The sequence below is a fragment of the Manacus vitellinus genome, unplaced genomic scaffold (genome assembly GCF_001715985.3).
Source record: "Manacus vitellinus isolate BGI_N305 unplaced genomic scaffold, ASM171598v3 scaffold_47_pilon, whole genome shotgun sequence".
Classification (NCBI taxonomy): domain Eukaryota; kingdom Metazoa; phylum Chordata; class Aves; order Passeriformes; family Pipridae; genus Manacus; species Manacus vitellinus.
In genome coordinates this window covers 642,365-655,857 of record NW_021940585.1, presented here as the reverse complement: position 1 = coordinate 655,857, position 13,493 = coordinate 642,365, and the positions used below count along the sequence as shown (strand labels likewise).

Here is a 13,493-nt window from a genome sequence, read left to right as displayed (position 1 = left end):
TGGAGGTGGGGAGATGATGGGAAATTTGGTGGCAGCCACATCTCAGGGGTTTCAGATGGACACAGGGATCAGCCCTTGCCCCTAGAGGGACGTGCAGCTCTGGGACGGTTCCCCAGGGAAGGATGGCTCCATCCTTAGGAGCTTTGGGCTCAGGTAACCAAGCTGCATGGGGGGGGGATGTTGGATGGGGACCTCCAACGACCACCTCCACCACCACCATGGCTGCGCTTGGCTCATGCCCTGGTGAAAGTGGCACTAGGGTCACACCACGTTTGAAGGGGTCATCAAGCAAGTGGTCCCACAAGGCCATCTCCAGCTTTAATAAGTCCCTTTTCCTAATCAATGTGTCAGCGTCAGCAAATGGGTCTTGCCCTGCTCCTGTAGCCAAAGGGAGAAGAAGTCTCGGGATGCTTTTAATTAAAGGGGGAGTTGAGAGGGTGAGGATGCCCCACGGCGAGGAGCACTAGCTGGATTCAGTCTCACTTTGGGGTCCATCCAGCCACTGGTTGGGATGGGGGTTTGCCTTACACGGAAATGGGTTAAAAAAGAAGAAATTGGAAAGAGCACTGAAATCCTCCTGTTGGCAGTCAGAGAGAGTGCACAGCCCTGCAGCCTCCCCTGGGGAGCAGGTGGAGTTGTGCACACCTGTACACGTGCACACCTATACACCTGCACAGCTGTACACACCTGTACACACCTGTACCCCTGCACCCCCTCCTGTGCACCCCCATCCACACCCCTCCACCCCCACACCCCACCCGCACCCCCAGACCTGCCAGGGTCTCACCAGGAGCAGAGATCCTACCTGGCTGGTTTCCATTCAGACTCTCCAAGCCTTGGGGGTGGGAGGGGGGGGGGAAAGACTGTGACTTTAATACATAATTTAATTTATTTTTTTTTTTAATAAAAAGGGGAAAAACCAAACCGTATTGAAGCCATCTGCGCTGCCTCTGACCCCCCTCCCCCCCCCCCTTAGCTATGTGTAGGTAAAATATATGGAGACATAGCTGTAAATACCACGAGCAGTGCATGTGATGCAGCCACGTAGCAGTAGCAGCATGGCCCCAGCCCGGCGCTGCCACCGCCCCGGCACCGCCGTCCCCACCTCGGCCTCCAGCGAGGGAGGACACGGCGACCAAGGGAACTCATCGCTCGAGAGCTCTCCACCGCCCTGGTTATTTCCCCCCCCCCTCAATAAAACGAACCCCCCCAATAAAATCATGTAAAAGAAGAAAATAATGCCAAGAAGCAAAAGCATGCCAAGCCCGGCCCGCCAGCGGAGCCGTCACCGACGCAGCCCGTGACATCCACGTGTGTCTTGTTCCTGTGCCTCGTCGCGTTTGTCCCATGGCCGGGTAGCGGCAACATCGTGGCTTCCGTGTCCTGTGTGGGTTGGTTCTCATCAACCGTCAGAGCAACTTTAGAAGCCATATAAGAGCGCGGCGCGCCGGGGGCGGCCCGCGGCGAGCCGTGACCTCCTTCCCCCCATGTGTCCACCGTCCCCCTGGTTTCGTGGGGCTCAGGCTGCCAGGACGAGCATCGGCCGCTGCCTCGGTGGCCACAGATGCCGCTGCCACACCGGGCGAGGGCCCGGGGCAGCGCTGGGCACAGACGCCGGGGCCGACCTACCGGGGGCATTTCTGTGATGGGAAAGCTGGTGGTGGAAATGCTTTTCGGAGCAATTTGGGTTCTATCTGCCACGTCCAGTCAGGTGGTTTCTGTTTTTGGGGGTGAGAGCTGGCATTCTCCTCTCCTGGCTGCCCCGCGGAGCAAACCCAGCTGTGCCACAGAGATGCTCCCGGGGTTAAAAGGAAGAGAAGCCGCGAGTCTTGGCAACAGGCTCCGCTTTCTTTTCCTTTTTCCCCCCTCAAACTGGAAGGGAGGAGCCAGCTCCTCCGGGAGTCGCAGGCTCGGCCGTTCCCGGCCCCCCAGTGCCGGCCCCGCTCTGCCCCGGCCCGGCCCCGCAGCGCTCGGCTCCGGCGGAAGCTGCTTTTAACGCCCCTTCCCCTCGTGTGGACCGTGTCGTTCCCGTCTCTGATCGTTCGATGGTTATTTTGTAATGATCTCTGTCTCCTTATTAAAGAAACGAGCTGAAAGGAGCTGGTTCCCTTCTGGTCTTGCTGCTGGGGCTGGCGGGGCATCCGCGGAGAGGGGCAGGTCCCAGGGTAGGGACCCCAGGGACAGTGGAGGGAAGGAGGTGTGAGGGGAACCCCATGAGTGCCCAGGTCCCCCGAAACATGGAATCATGGAATCACTGAGGTTGGAAAAGCCCTCTAAGATCACTGAGTCCAACCATTCCCCCCAGCACTGCCATGTTCACCACTAACCATGTCCCCAAGTGTTACGTCCACATGTCTTCTGAACACTTCCAGGGATGGTGACTCCACCACTACCCTGGGCAGCTGTGCCAGGGCCCAAACAGCCTTTCAGTGAAGACATTTTTCCCAGTATCCAACCTAAACCTCCCCTGGCACAGCTTGAGGCCATTTCCTCTTGTCCTGCCCCTTGTTCCCTGGGAGCAGAGCCCGACCACCCCCAGCTCCCCCCTCCTGTCAGGGAGTTGCAGAGAGTGAGAAGGTCCCCCCTGACCCTCCTTTTCTCCAGGCTGAGCTCCACCAGCTCCCTGTGCTTGTTCTCAGCCTTGAGCCCTGGCCCTTGGCTGAGTGTGTGGACCAGACATGGGGCACAGGTGGTCCCCACCAAATTCTTCCCCCCCGACAGAGTCTGGTCCCTACAGTCATGTTTAGGTCCTGCCCTGCTTTGCAGATGCACTGGATGCCCCCAGATCCCAAGGGAAGAGCTCAACCTGCTCCAACCACCTCTGAAGTCTGGAACACATGCAGGTTTCCAGCAGCCTCACCTGGGACAGAGGATCCCAGATGTGACACCATCACCTGCCCATGTCTTTGCCACACTTTGTCCTGACCAAACTCCTGAGAAGAGCAAACACAGGACTTGGCAGAATGGGGAGATGGTCCTGACCCCCAATGTGGTTCCAAGGAGCAGATGGGACCCTCTCCATTTTGCCTTCCCACTGGTGAGAGGCTTTCAGGGATGTGCATCCCAGTTCCTTCATTTCAGCTTCCCCTGAACAGGCACCTGTGTAGTAGCTGCTGCTGTAGCATTTGTGCTTTTATGGATGATGGACACTGTTATGCCATGAGAATTTTGGGAGAAACACGGAATTTTAGTCCAAATAACTTATAATTCCAGAAAGACGGAAGCAAGGTCAAAGCTTCTATTTTATCAACTCTTATTTTATTCATTTATAAATACTGTTGTGTTTACAAGCATCATAGCTGTGAATATTATTCCCAAACTTTCAAACACACTTATAATACTATATAACAACAACCAGTAAAACAAATCATTCATCTCAGGGTTTGAAAGGCCACTCAAAAGTTGCATAAAAATACATTCTCTCCCCATCTCATCAGCCAGTCCTGCTTCTCCAAGGAGTTTATTTACAAAGAGCCATCATAAAACTTGCAGCCACAACAGGCGGGTTCACCCCAAGCAATAAAAATGAATTCACCCCAAGCAATTGCTTAGAAAAAAACCCCTCGTGTTCCCTAAGGGAAACCACTTCTCGCAAATGCTCTGGTTCCAAGAGGGATCAGTTTTAAAACCTGCTCGCTCTGCACCCTGTCCCATGCACAGGGTTCAAGGTGTCCTGTTTGTCACCTCCTCAGTGCACTGGTTATGTCAGGCATGAAGTGAGACAAAAAAAGTTAATTCTCAAGAATTTGGTTTGCAATTGCACCGTCACTGAGAAACGCTCACAGCTTTGGCTGATCAGGGACACTGAGCTGTGGGGGCCCTCCCCCCTGCCTGGGGTTCAGGGGGGAATCCAGTGCTAAGCAGACACTTCAGCTAAAGCAGTTAGGCTTTGCAAGGTGCCAATCAGAGGAACGAGCCTCCCACAGCCTTCCCATACTGTTCCTTAGGAAAAAAACACAGTGAGTGTCCTGCTAGGAAGGGGCAAAACATCAGTGTGGGATGGGTTTGTCAGATTGGGTTGAACCCTCTCCCTAAAACAGACACCAGGCTTCTTCCTGCTGCCAGGAACCCGCCCTGTGAGAAGAACAGGATCTTTAGTGCCAACTCTCAGCCTCACCATCAGCTGGTGAGCATCTTCTCCTCCGCACGGCACAGAAGGGACCGGGCTCCTGATCTCCTGATCAGAGCCAAGAGCCCGAGGCTGGAGTGAGGAGCAGGTCACCAAGAGAGAAAACACCAAGAACAGCAGAAGTACTCACATAAAGAGTGCACCAAGAGGGAACGGCGTGCAGGGGAAGCATTGACCGGATCTCAAGACTTAAAGCTGTTAAATAGAGCAGGGTTAAAATCAAGGAATATAAAAAGGATGCCTGGTTTAGGCAGTGCTCTGCAGAAACCCTGATGCCTTTACCAGCTTTGGTCTCTTCCTCCCAAAGCTCAGCAGCAGAGGAAGGGCCTCAGTGTACCAGGAGAAACGGCACGTAACGCCATGCAAACGGCTCCACCGGCTGAAGAGGAACCTCTGGCCAGAGCTGCCTGGGAAAGATGGCAGCTCTAGGAAGAGCAAGAGAGGTGGAAACAGGCAGGACAGGGAGGGGAAGGGGGAAAGATGGAGAACTGGGTGGGGGGAGGGAACCCAAAGAGAAAAAAACCCAAGGGAGAGAAAAATAAAGATGATTTCTGAGGCAATAACCAGCAAAAGGTTCCAAAAAGCCCAGGATTTACTGATAAATTTTACCCTGTTGAGCAAGCTCAAGTATTCTGCTCAAGTATCTCATCTCTCTCTCCCAGAGCAGAGCTGCCTGGGAACGTGGGCAGAGCTGCTTCATTGCCACCTCCAGGTTCAGTGACTGAGACTGCAGCCCTTGGCCAGACAGAGCTGGGAGTCCAAGGACAAAGGGAATGAAAGGACAAATATGGAAGGATGTAGATGGGAGAGTGGTTTGGATACAGCAAGATGTCTCTGAGAGGGAAGGTATTGTTCAAGAGGAGTCAGTTAAGGGGAAGCTGAACAGACCTGATGACAGGTCCCACAGCATGGAGAGAGGAGCCAATGCCCATGGGGAGAACAATTCCAAGCTGTTCTGAGTGCATATAAGATTAAAGAGGGGTGTTTTTAGAGGTTTCCTTCAAGGTCAAGGCTTTTCACAAGCTTTTGACAGGTTAGGAGACTTTCATCACAGTGATTCAGTCACCAGCAGCTCCTTGTCTGTCTGACACCGACGCACCCTCACCTTTCCAAGGTGTGTGGGAGGACAAGTGATCACTGCTCCATGGTCCTCTGCCTTGGGATCCAGCTGTGCCAAGCTGCTTCACCAACAGAAGGGTGGGAAGGAACAGGACTCTGGCATTTCCCCTCTCTACAAATTCTGCTGCAAATCCAAGTGAGGTCCCCAAAATACCAGACCAGACTCCACTACGGGGCTCTGCCTTCATGGAGACAGCAGAATGTCCCAGATGGCTGTTAGGACAGGGAGGCTGGTCTCTGGTGTGGGCACAGCTCCCTGTGAGGTGATTCACACTCACACGTGTGTAAAAGCAGCAGAGGGTCTCTAAGGGTTCAAGCTTGTCCTTCAGAAAGCTCAGAAGATACCTCCTGACCCAAGGAGCAAGAGTCCAGGTGCAACTGGGTGCTACTAATTACAGACAGGAGCCCTGGAAGAACACAACGTGACATGGAATCACCCAGGCTGGGTGAAAGGGAGGGTGAGGGATAAGGGTCTGATGCCAAGTGTCAGTGCTGATGTTACCAAACAGGTTCAAAATCTTAAATAAAGGACTGGGTCTACTGGGGCAAGAGGAGGAGAAAGTCTCTGTGCAAAGCAGCCTGTGACAGACATGAGCCCAGGTGGCTTTCACAGCATCACATTTAGCCAGTCCCACATCTCAGTGGGTTGATGTGCATCCTCAGAGTTCCAGCCTGGGTTCACATTTCCCACCTGTACAGGGCTTGGATGTGCTGGATTAGTTTTTGAGGTGTCACTTTTTACAGTAGGAGCTTCCCACTCCAGGTCAGAGTCCGACACCAAATACTGGGCTTCTGGAAGAAGTTTTGGCAGCTCAAACCCAGTCCTCACGTTTCTCCCTTGAATAAAATGTCCGAGATACCACAACATGCTTAAATTAAAAATAATAAAATGGCAGGGGGTGTGTTGGAGGAAAATAGGGGTAGAAAGGGAATGTACAGCAAAGGGCAGGGCAAGGCAGGTGTGACATTGATCCCATGGCTGAAACACTTGCTGTACGTGACAGATGGGGAAGGGGGGGGAGGGCTCGTGGTGGGGTTGGCAGCTGGTGTAGGGCCCCTCCTCATCCTGCCTTTGCTCAGGATTCCTATTTGGAGAGTTTGCTGATGACACGAATGAGGGCTCCATTCTCATCCTTCAGCCTTTGGTTGTCCGACTTCAGCTCTGTCAAAATCTGCAGAGAGACAAAGACAAGGTGGGATCAGAGCTCAGCTCAGATGACCAGAGGGGACGTTGCATCCCCTCCACCAGCACAGTTCCATTTCTCTGGAGCATCTCCAGAGCTGTTACAAGCTGGCTGCCAGGCGTGGAGGGTGAGAGGGGACTGGAGCACAGCAGAGCCAGGGAGCCCCGAGCCTGGAAGTCCGTGGTGCAAAGCAATGCCATGGCCCCAGCAGCAGGTCAGCACCAGGCTGGGAGGGCAGGAACCACTTCTGAGCTGTTTCACCCCAAACCTGTGCCCAGAGGCTAATTAGAGCTCAGCACAAAATGATAAAGCTGGTTTTCCTGCTTTGGTTTTTTCCATTTTGCCAGGACTAGAGAGGAAAACAAAGGTCTGAAATTCTCACTTAGGACTGGACCCTGCAAAATCTCTTTAGAATACCCCCAAATCTCCTTGGGACCCCACAGATGTGTAACACATGCTGAGGCCAGAGGACTGGTAGAACACACTGACACTGGAGGTACCTCCTGGGTGCTCAACCAAGGGTTACAACACAGACAAAAGGCTGAGCACTTTGGAAATAGAGAAGAAATAACTCCAACAAGACCCTTCCAGCATTTCTAATTGGCATAAACCCTCCCAACTTCCCATGCTCCCCATGCTGCAGGTGGGTGACCTTCAGTGGACTGTTCCTGGCTGTTGGGGCACCAGGAGGAGACTCCCTACCCCCATCCTGGTGTGACAGACAAGGGGTCACTCCCACCACAGGTGCCAGCAGACCACAGGGTGACCTGCTGGAGCATACTGGGGGACAGCAGGGTCACACACAGGCATGAACAGCACCGGTATAAGCTCAGCCATGACTTCTCTCTGCCAGGAATCTTGGAGGAATTCCCCCAAACCCAAAATCTGCACTAAATCTTCTCCTTCCTCCTAAGCTGGAGTTTCAGCTCTGACCACAACACCTGCTCCCCTCCACCTGCAGCCCCTCCACAACCACTGGCACAGAGTGCAGGCAGTTCCTGGGGCAGTGCTGGAGCAATTCCCTCCTTTCACAGTCAGGTCAAGCCATGGTGGCCCCAATACTCCCAACCCCATCCCTGTGGGTGCTGGTGGTGGATGGTCCAGGCAGGAGGTTTTGCTAGAGAGGGAAGAGGGGAATGGTACCACATGGTGGGATAGTGGGGAAAGGGTAAACTGATGTGCTGGGCTGGCCAGAGCTCCAGCTAGTGACACTGGAAGTGTCTCCCTGGACCCAGGGGTGGTGTGATGTGCATCACCATGGCTGGGCTGTCACCAGAACAGCACTTATGGCTCCTTACAACATTTCTCACGGCCAAAGGAGAGGCATTGCCATCACCAAGTGCTCAGGAGCTCAGAGACAGGGCAGAGCCCTTGCTGTCTCTGCACCTTTATGCTTCCTCCTGAGCTTCACCCAGGGCTCAGTCTGGTACCTCCCAGTGCTCTGTGACAGCTCAACCACCCACTGGAGTCTGTGGATGGACAGTCCTTGTCCTCCCCTGCCTGGAGTGGATAAGTGCCCATCGCTGTGATAAGGGGGGTACCAAGTCCTGCCACTCACTTTGGTAGAGAGAATCTGTCACAGGATCCCAGAAACAACTCCAGAGAGACCCACCCTGGTCCCACAGCTCACCGGGAGCTCTGGCAGCAGCTGTACCTCACACATGGGCTCCAGGCAACTTCAGTGATTTATTTAAAAATGAAGAAGTATAAGTGCATGTAAAATAAGTGTCTCTGAAAAAGTTTCCTGGTTGTATCCCTGCTCCCATCAGTGTCCAGTGAGCCTTTCTGAAAGCAACACATCAACACTACACAATTTCACCTTCCTGAGCCAAGGGTGTTCCTCCCTTTGAAGCTGAGTGGCCTCAAGTTGGGTAAAATAAACAACATGTGAACAGGCTGGGGCTGGAAACTACAGCTTTATAGGTGTCTCAGGTGTGGTGAGGAGGGATGTGGCCTAGCCCCAGGGGATGGCAGGGCTGACAGTGATGCAGTGTCGGTGTAAAGTCAGTTTTGGGCTGGAGGATGGTCTGAGTAGCAGGGCTCTGTGTTACCTGTGATACTGGAGAAGGTGGCTCCTCAGAAATTATGTGAGTTTGGGAAAATGGGGTTCTTTGAAAAGCACTGCTGCTGCCAGGGCATGGTGAATATGAAACCAGTGGCATCATTGTACAGCTGTGATGTCCACAGACACCTCTGAGCCAGGGTTTACATGTGCAGCAACAGCCTGTGTTAGACCTACTAAAAGAGTTGAAATAAATCAGTGGAACAGCATATTGCTCTTCCCCAGCTTGAGCACTGCAGGGAATGGCAAACCTGAGTGAGGAGGGAAGGATGAGCCTGGCCACAGCTCAGCCAGACAGGTCACCCCTGAGCAGGGGGGGATGGAAGGGAAGTGATAACCCAGGTACTTCCCGGGAGGAGAAGAGAAGTGACTTGCAGGTGGTGAAACATCAGTTCTCTGAGTCTGGAAATGGTTTTGCCCAATTTTCCCTCTCAGATCGCAAAGTACGTGGGGAAGAAGAATGATTCATGGCTTGTGAGAAGGAATGAGACAAGGATGGGTTGGAGGATACTTTTGCAGATTTAAAACAGAAAGGCAGTGAGATCATTGCACCTGACCATCTGCACAATCCAGGGCACACAGCACGACACTCGACTCTCCCAGCCCCTGGGACACACATGTGGGCTTGAGCTGAGACTCCTGGAAAGGGGAAGCCACAATTCCCCTGGTTAGTTTGTTTCTATGGCTAATCAGCCTTGATATAATTTGTGTGCTAAGAATAGATTTTTTTATACCGTGGTGCCACTTCCAGCCCACAAGAGCACAGTGTTTCTGTGTCTGAAGGGATCTGAATATCCCTACTAACCTGCAAAGGACAGGCAGGGCCCTGAGAAAGGAGCAGTTACAGCTTTATTTTAGCACACAGCCAATGAAGTAGCAGGAAGGGATGTAATTTAGTTGTGTGATGTGCTAGGGCAAAGCTTAGGAAAGGGTCATCTTTGGGTTTCAAACACTAATTGCCCTGCACTGGATTTAAAACAGAAGATGGAAACACAAAGCACTCCTGGTCCAGCTCCTGCTGGGTCCTCCATCCTGCACCAGCCCACAGGAGGCAGGGGGGATGTTGAACCTGTGGGCTCAGACTCAAAAATCTCCATTTAACATGAGGGAAGGAGGTTGTCCTCTTTGCTCAAGTGACCAAGAAAAACTGCTGAGGACAGCTCAGTTTGTAGTTTTTCTAAAAATCCTCTTTCTGTCTAAAATGTACACTTTTCACAACATCCCTACCAATTTATGACACTGTTCATCCTGACTTTGGATTATCTGATTTCCTGAGTGCCAGCTTCTCCCTGAACTAAGTCCAATTAAAAAAGAATTCTATTATGGGCTGACATAGAGCATGAACCATCTATTTTCAGATGTCCAGGGTCCAGGTTGGATGGGGCTTGGAGCAACCTGGTCTAGTGGAAGGTCTCCCTGCCCATGGCAGGGGGCTGGAATGAGATGAGCTTTAAGGTCTCTTCCAATCCAAACCAGTCTGGGGGTCTATCTCCAGGCAGGGTACTGGGCATAGGGCTGCTGGCACTGCCAAGCCACCCCAAAGCCATTCCCCAGTGCTAAGCTGGCGAGGTTGGCAGCACTGCCAAGCAGAGCGAGAGCCAGCGGGATGAGCAGAGCCTCCAGCAAAGCTCTGCCATGGCAGCAGCACCATGCTTTTGGAATTTTGAGGATTCTTTGCCACAAGCTTTTGAGCCACAAGTTTCACCAGACACCCTGGACAGCAGGGAGGCGAGGGAACAGCCCGGCCAGGGAGCGGAGACCTGCCTGGGAGAGTGGAACAGGGAGGCGAGATGAGCCCGAGGGAAAGCAGCTACAGCTCCTCTGATTCTGAGGGCTTGGTGGGCAGAGAAAGTCTGGCTACGACCCGGGTCAGAGCCCTGTTCTCAGCCAGCAGTTGCTCATTCATCTGCCTCAGGGTGTGAATCTGTTTGAGCTGGTGGAGATTCTGCAGAGAGTGAGAGGAATGGATAGAGAAATACAGAGAGAACATCACGGAGACAAACGGGCACAGAAATGTGAATTTAGTCCACAGGGAGTGAAAGGAAAAAAGAGAGTAAAAGAAAAATTAGTAGCAGTGAGTGCTGGATAGGGAAAACCTGTCAACACACTGAGGATGTTTTGAGAACCCTCCCTTTCTCCAGGGGCTCCCAAAGCCTTAAAAAAGGTCAAATGAAGTGGTTTTCCACCAAAAAGCTGGATTATATTCTAGTTTACCCAGACAGCCCTGGGACTTGGGAACTGCTGTGAGAACTATCACCATTGACTTACCACCTACACAGGCTCTGAAAGCACTGCTGGGAACTGAGAATTTCTTTAAAACTTCTTTTCTTCATGTTTCTCTAAAAGTTAAAGCAGTTGTGTAGAGCAAAGAGCGATCAGAGCTTCATGGGAGATTGTAAAGGTACAGACCTAAAGGTACAGCATCTGCAAGTGTCACTGTCCCACAGCAGATCACTGAGACAGGTACTGTGCCTGCTCGTGTCCCTTGTTCCTCAGTGATGCTCCTGGGTCTGCCAAGGCTCAGTCCCACCAAAATGTTTGAGGTTTGGGGAGGTTTTTCACCCCTGCCCAAATTCAGCTCTTCTCTGGGGCTCAATTTATCTCTGACCTCCAGAGGTGGCAAGTCTGAACCTTAAGTCTCTCATTTGAGCTGGAGGAGTCTGAATGAGAGCATCTCCCACAGGAGGGATGTACCAGCCTGGCATTCTTGGTGACAAAGGCAATGGTAAGCACAGGGCAGTGCAGAGATTGAGCCCCACGCTGGGGCTTGCAGAGGTACAAACTGGGCACAGATACAAACTGGGCACAGATACAAACTGGGCACAGATACAAACTGGACACAGGTACAAACTGGGTCTTGCACAGGTACAGAGGCAATGGGAGGTAGGGAACAGAAAAGCCATGAGGGAAGCAGAATGTGGAAATGGTACAAGCCAAGCAGACATCCCAGTGCCACACGGACGACACTTTGCCAGTGGTGCAAAAGCTAATCCATGTGCTGGACATTTACACCAACGTGGGTGCCAGCAGATGTCAGGGCTATGGAGCTGCTTCCTGAGCCATGGCCTGACCCTCTTTCCTACTCAGAACTCATCAGGCAGAAGGGCCATGAGAACAAGAACCCCTGCTGAACAGTAACCCCTCCTGCATGGTGGGGGGAGCCCCAACACTGGACAGGGGAAGGCAAGAACTGAAATATTGAAAAGAAGAGTTGTAAGTTCAAGTGACAAAATCCCAGCTCTGAACCAAAGTAGCTCCACAAAGCACCATGCTCTTCCCCATGTGCTCTGACTTGTGAGCTCGCAGCAGCAGGAGGAAATGGAGGGAAGGGTCTCTGGGGAAGGGGATTCCTTTTTGCCATTTCATTAGCAGAACGCACTCCAAGGGAGGTCACTGTCTGTCCTGAACCAGGAGCTGCACAAATAAATCTACTGCATCACAAAGAAGCTGCAATGACCACCCACTCAACCTGCACGTCTTAGGTTGCCCAGAGAAGCTGTGGCTGCCCCATCCCTGGAAGTGTCCAAGGCCAGGTTGGACTGGGCTTGGAGCAACCTGGGCTAGTGCAAGGTGTTCCTGCCCATGGCAGGGGCTGCAACAAGATTAGCTCTGAGATCCCTTCCAACCCAAACCAGACTGGGATTCCATGATGACCAAGAGCTGGTTGCAGCTGGTAAGGAACCTGCTGCATCCCAGGACATTTTGTCCAAGGGCTCATTCCTGTACAAAACAGAAGTACTTTGTGTATGCCCCATCCATCAGCTCCATTCTTAGCTGCCCAAAAGCACTACCTCTGCTCCTCATGAAGGAATGAAGACACCCTGTTGAAATGCTTTGCAAAACCAACAGAAGTAAGGTGGGGAGTGCAGGGAACCAGCAAAGTATGGGGCTTGAGCCCTCTGAGATCATCAAACTGACAAAGCAGCTCCTTGGACACACCAATGCAATTCTGACACTGGATAAATCAACAGGTCCCGAGACAGAGCTACGGCCAACAAACTGCAGGAGAGCTGCAGGGACACTTCAGCAGTGAGATCTCACCACATCCCATCCATCCATCCATCCATCCATCCATCCATCCATCCATCCATCATCCATATATCCATATATCCATCTACCCCTTCACCCGCCCGAGCTGTGCTGGCTGCCTGTGCACCAGAAGCTGCCAGAGGATGGTTGTACTGGAAGAGTCACTTCTTTTGGTGGTACCAAAGGCAGCTGAGGTCACTTGGTCTGTTCAGACTGGAGAAGAGAAGCCTGAGATTAGACCTCATTGGGGTTTGCAGCTTCCTCATGAGGGGCAGTGGAGGGGCAGCTCCGACCTCTGCTCTGTCTGAGCAGTGACAGGACCCGAGGGAACGGCTGGAGCTGTGTCAGGAGAGGTTTAGGTTGGATATCAGGAAAAGGTTCTTTCCCCACAGGGTGGCTGGGCACTGGAATAGGCTCCCTCAGGCAGTGGTTATGGCCTCAAACCTGCCAGAGTTCAAGGAGTGTCTGGACAATGCTCTCAGGTACATGGTGTGACTCTTGGGGTCCTGTGCAGGGCTAAGGGTTGGACTCGATGATCTCTGTGGGTCCCTTCCAGCTCAAGAGATTCCATGATTCTATGATACCATGGACAATAAGCATCCTCTGCTTTACCACAGGGCTCACAGCTGGCAGAAAAAATCCAACATATGTAAAATGAGGTGTTGTGCTACGCGAGGTGGAAAGGACTGTGATCATTTCAGAGACCACCTTTGTTTTTCCACACCAACACAGCACGAAACCTCAGCCTGGTCCCATCAGCCGCCGCTCAGCCTCAGCATGCTGCACAGCCCACAGGAAGGATCATTTATGTAAAAATGTACATATGCTGCAGGTAGGCCAGGCTCCTATTTATCCAAGAAACTCAGCAAAGACTGGGAAGCTGGGACTGAAGCCAAGAGTGAAGACCAGGATCTGGATGATACTGCTGTGATTGCTTATCACTCTGCTTGATACTTGGCTTAGCCAAAGC

General features: G+C 52.4%; 1 protein-coding gene across 2 annotated transcripts in view; it reads right to left on the bottom strand.

Annotated features, from left to right (window-relative positions):
• Window positions 1–3,236: 3,236 nt before the first annotated feature.
• The window catches only part of LOC115307731 (protein phosphatase 1 regulatory subunit 12B-like), a 32,161-nt gene continuing 21,904 nt past the window's right edge, over window positions 3,237–13,493 (bottom strand). The window contains exons 7-8 of one of the 2 annotated variants that reach the window (XM_029962569.1): window positions 10,259–10,439; window positions 6,321–6,420 (exon numbers count right to left, since the gene is read on the bottom strand). In XM_029962569.1, the coding sequence (XP_029818429.1) occupies window positions 10,305–10,439 (135 nt within the window). In that variant the 3' untranslated portion in view covers window positions 6,321–6,420; window positions 10,259–10,304. Of the gene's footprint in view, window positions 6,421–10,258; window positions 10,440–13,493 lie in introns of both variants that reach the window. The other variant, XM_029962570.1, reaches the window with a different exon arrangement.